This window comes from Hippocampus comes, unplaced genomic scaffold, assembly GCF_001891065.2.
Source record: "Hippocampus comes isolate QL1 unplaced genomic scaffold, H_comes_QL1_v1.1 scaffold291, whole genome shotgun sequence".
NCBI classification, from domain to species: domain Eukaryota; kingdom Metazoa; phylum Chordata; class Actinopteri; order Syngnathiformes; family Syngnathidae; genus Hippocampus; species Hippocampus comes.
In genome coordinates, this window is record NW_017805740.1 from 113,084 (window position 1) to 117,451 (window position 4,368).

Below are 4,368 nucleotides of genomic sequence, written 5' to 3' on the forward strand. Positions count from 1 at the left end.
GTCTGGTAGCGAGCGTAGCGAGGCCACTCCCCCGCAAGCGAGCCTTTGCTCTGGAGCAAATTTAATCCAGCTGCGTTCACATGTGCACATTTGTTTCGGCGTAGCGTCGCAAACAAGCATTTGCTCTGGAGCAAATTTTTAAACCACCTCCCTGAGGTGGATCAAATTTGGTCCGGTATAAGCTCTTTAGTGGAGCTACGCCGGAGCAAATGTGCACGTGTGAATGCTCGACTGGATTTGTTTCGGAGCTGCGTCGGACCAAACGTTGCCGTGTGAACGGGGCTATCGACAAACAATCATCCACACTCACAATGACACCGAGGGACAGTTGAGAGTGTTCCATTAACCTGCCACACATGTTTTTGGAATATGAAAGAAAACCGGAGTACCCGGAAAAAAGCCACGCAGGCACAGGAACGACATGCAAACTCCATACAGGAAGGCCAGAGCCGTAATTGAACCCTCTGGACAGTGAGGTGGACATGCTAACCAGTCATTCACCGTACCGCGCGTGCCATTTTCCAATTCCGGCGTGCCACTAACCCCAACACGCGAGTACCACTATGTGGCTCGAGCTGCAATGTCTCTTTATAGCTGCTCACCAGTTTAGTTACCATTTATGTTTCATTTTATACCATCGAACCAAAAGAAAAAAAAAAACCTCTTGTTTTGAATGCACATTTCACAGAAAATCAAATGTATTCCGATTTTGAAGTAAACATTACCACTTTGCTCCTCGTTCTCTGTCTTTACCAGAACTCTGATGCATTTGTTTGCGTTTGAACTTGCTTATTAACTTGTAATCTTTGTTTTGCCCAATCAAATCCTTTCCCCCTAATATCTTGCCTGATGATTTTGTCGTGAACAACAGTTTGATTTGTCCTCTGTTCTTACATGATTTACATTTCTCAACTCATTTCTATTCACAGGTGGAGATTGTGACACATACAGGTCCGCATCGTCGGCTGTGGATGGGACCCCAATTTCAGTTTAAGACCATTCATCCCTCAGGCCAGACTACAGTCATCTCATCTTCCTCCTCAGTACTTCAGTCTCAGGGTCCATCTGATGCACAGCAGCCCCTCCTGGACTTTGACACAGATGACCTGGACCTACATAGCCTGAGGTATTGTTTAAAAAAATATATATATATTATATATATATATACACACAGTATATAGTTGATTAGAATGTGGTTGTACCCAAAATTTTTGAAGTAAAATTCTATTTTCTATTAAAGCATATGGGACACAATTTTTACAACTGCTTATATGTTCTATTAAACAATATAATATCCATATTGCGATGAACGGTTTCTCGATTTTTTTTTTCCTCGAAGTTTTTCATGGATTTAGCATTACACTTTGAAAATCTTTCGTGTAGTGCCACGGGTTCCATGGCCTCAACGAACTCTTCCCACGCCCGAATTTTGCCTCGACGACCGCTGAAGCTGCGTTCCACTTACCCAGTCGATACCCATCAGCTCCCTCTGGGGTCCCACAGGCCGTAAAGGCCCGATAGGACTCCTTCAGCTTGATGGCATCCCTTACTGCCTCTTTTTATGTCATGCTCCTACCATCTACATCATCAGGAAGAAGTATTGAAATGTTTTCTAAGATGCAGCCCTTGGTCTTCTCACATTGTTAAAGTCTGGAAGTGTGATACAAAGTGACTCACGCAAACAGTTCCTACAACAAAATGCCAGTTCTGGTCCTTACCAGAGGTCACGCACATAAATCACTCAGAGCCTCCTGGGGCCTAGGAATAAGTTGAATAGAAAGAAAAAAAAATTGTAAACAAACACAAATACTGTAATTGTGGGGCATGCAATGAAAACATTTCTCTATTCTACAAAAAGCAATAAACATACTTGGCTGAATGTGTGTATGTAGTGGATGTTGCCTATGTTTATGCTGTGTAAACCAAAAGCTAAATATTGGCTGGCCATTTGTTGTGGTTGGTGTTGTGAGGAAGCAAAGTTAGAGTCAACACAGGAAGGTTAAAGACGGGACACTATCATTCGTATTCTGGGTATGCAGAGGTGTTTGATTACATTTGAAGTGCAGCTTCCTTTGATTTTACTTAATGGCATGTGTTGCACTGAGGAGAACACCAGCCTTTTTTTCCCGTTTTGTTTAACTAAGCCAGCCACACTTTTGATCTCCGCCCAGTGGTAGTCATTATTAAGTATCAAGAATACACTTGATGCTTGTTCTTTGTGGTAATCTGGCCCAGCTGCTTTGTTTCTCTTTTGTTGCCTTAAGAGCCGTCTCCCTCCCCGGTCAGAAACAGAAACATGGGTAGCCCCAATTAACCCTTAATGCATTTTATTTGATGTCCTAAAATATAGTTCTAAATTACTTTCTCAGCCCTACTGCTTAAGCACCACTTTAGCCACGGCCATGCCTGCCCGCTCATGGATATTCAAGGGGGAGCGGATGGAGTCAGATGTGTGATTAAGGCTGTCCGTGGTGTGGCTGGGCAGATGCGGGCTGTGAAAATGTCCTTTTGAAATCTGTGGTCGTACATATTTTAATCATCAACTATTCTCTTATTGTTCTTGGTTTGGGGCGGGGGTGGGGTTTGGGGGATTGATGGTCTCCAGTAGTTTGTCAAGCATTGCAGACCTTTCCTCACTTGACAAAGACTTGTTAGCAAAAAATACAAACAAAAAACAAAACATTTTCAGTTCATTTGCACAGCTTCCCCTTAACAATATAAATTTCATTTGCCAGCCGGTTTTAGACCTGATTTCCACCTGATTCCTCTGCCCCATGATCATTTGTGTCAATTGTGGGACCAACTACCTGTTTGAACCTGAACAGTCCTTTTATTGACATGCTAACTGGCAGTTTGAGTCCATATTCAATGACAGTTGCAGACTTGATATGAGAATGCTCATTGCTCATCTTACAAGAGAAAATATTTAAATCTCACCATCCATCCTTCTGTTCCTCATCCATCCATCTATCCAGCCTCCATTATCTCCCGATTATTTGGAGTTGGTTTGGGGAGGGAGCATTTTCACCAGGGAGCCCCAGATTTCCCTCTCCCCATCCTTTTTTTCTCCAAATGTTCCGGAGGGATGCCAAGGCCTTCCCTGGCCAGTGTCATGTGTCTCCCCTGGGCCTCCTACTGGAGGGATATACCAGTGAGGCATCCGGGAGGCATCTTCATCAGATGCCTGAGCCACGTCATCTGGCTCCTTTCAATGTGGAGGAGCAGCGAGTCTCTCCCAGGTGACCGAGCTTCTCATCCCAACTTTAAGGCTTAGCCCGGGCAACCTGCGGAAACTAATTTTGGCTGCTTGTATCCAGAATCACATTATTTTTGTCACAACCCAAAGCTCATTACAATAGGTTAGGGTAGGAACTGAGATCGACTGGTGAATTGAGAGCTTCACCTTTTGGCTAAACTACTTCTTCACCGCATCAGATCCGCATCACAGCAGACACTGCACCAATCTATTTCAATCCTGCTTTGTACAAATGTAAGAGGATGGCATCAGCAAAAACGTACAGTTGTTTCTCGATTTAATGCAGACTAGATTAAGATATTATTGAATCATTGAACAGTCTCCTAGGTTTGTGTTGAAATTATTCATTATTATTGTTGATCAGCAAGTCCAAATGCTTATCACAACTGTCAAGTAAAAAAAGAAAGAAATATGTGTCGCCCATACACATAAAAATCAAACCTGATCTTCTTGTGACACTTCAATCAAACTTTAAGCGGCACCTGGGTATAACAATTATCGCCAGTTTTCAAACTTCTCAATACACAAAGAGAACTCCTTCCTGGTCATATTCCCAAGAACGGGGGAGCCTGGTTTGTCTCAAAGGCGGGGGATGAGGACCCCTAAATGTGGAATGCAAACATTCCAGTCAAGTGACCACAGATAACACCGGAATAAATTCTTAAGTACTTCATACTATCGTGAGGATAAACGGTTGAGATAATGTATGAATAGATGTATTTTTTTTTTCAAAAAAATTCCAATGTGCTACTTATCCCAACGTGCCAGTGGCTCATTGTTTCCAGGGCTGTGAGGGCAGTTACTAGCTCTGCGCAGCTCTCGTTATTATTTTTGTTCGCTTCCAAATTGGTGGGAGGCCCCTATTGTTTTTGCAACACTTTAAAATATAAATTATATATATATATATATATATTATGAATAGATGTATTTTTTTTTTCAAAAAAATTCCAATGTGCTACTTATCCCAACGTGCCAGTGGCTCATTGTTTCCAGGGCTGTGAGGGCAGTTACTAGCTCTGCGCAGCTCTCGTTATTATTTTTGTTCGCTTCCAAATTGGTGGGAGGCCCCTATTGTTTTTGCAACACTTTAAAATATAAATTATATATATATA

General features: G+C 42.4%; 1 protein-coding gene across 5 annotated transcripts in view; it reads left to right on the plus strand.

The window, feature by feature from the left end:
* The window catches only part of bcas3 (BCAS3 microtubule associated cell migration factor), a 342,517-nt gene that overhangs the window by 106,397 nt on the left and 231,752 nt on the right, over window positions 1–4,368 (plus strand). For all 5 annotated transcript variants that reach the window (XM_019883291.1, XM_019883294.1, XM_019883295.1 and 2 more), the window contains exon 15: window positions 930–1,126. In XM_019883291.1, the coding sequence (XP_019738850.1) occupies window positions 930–1,126 (197 nt within the window). The remainder of the gene's footprint in view (window positions 1–929; window positions 1,127–4,368) is intronic.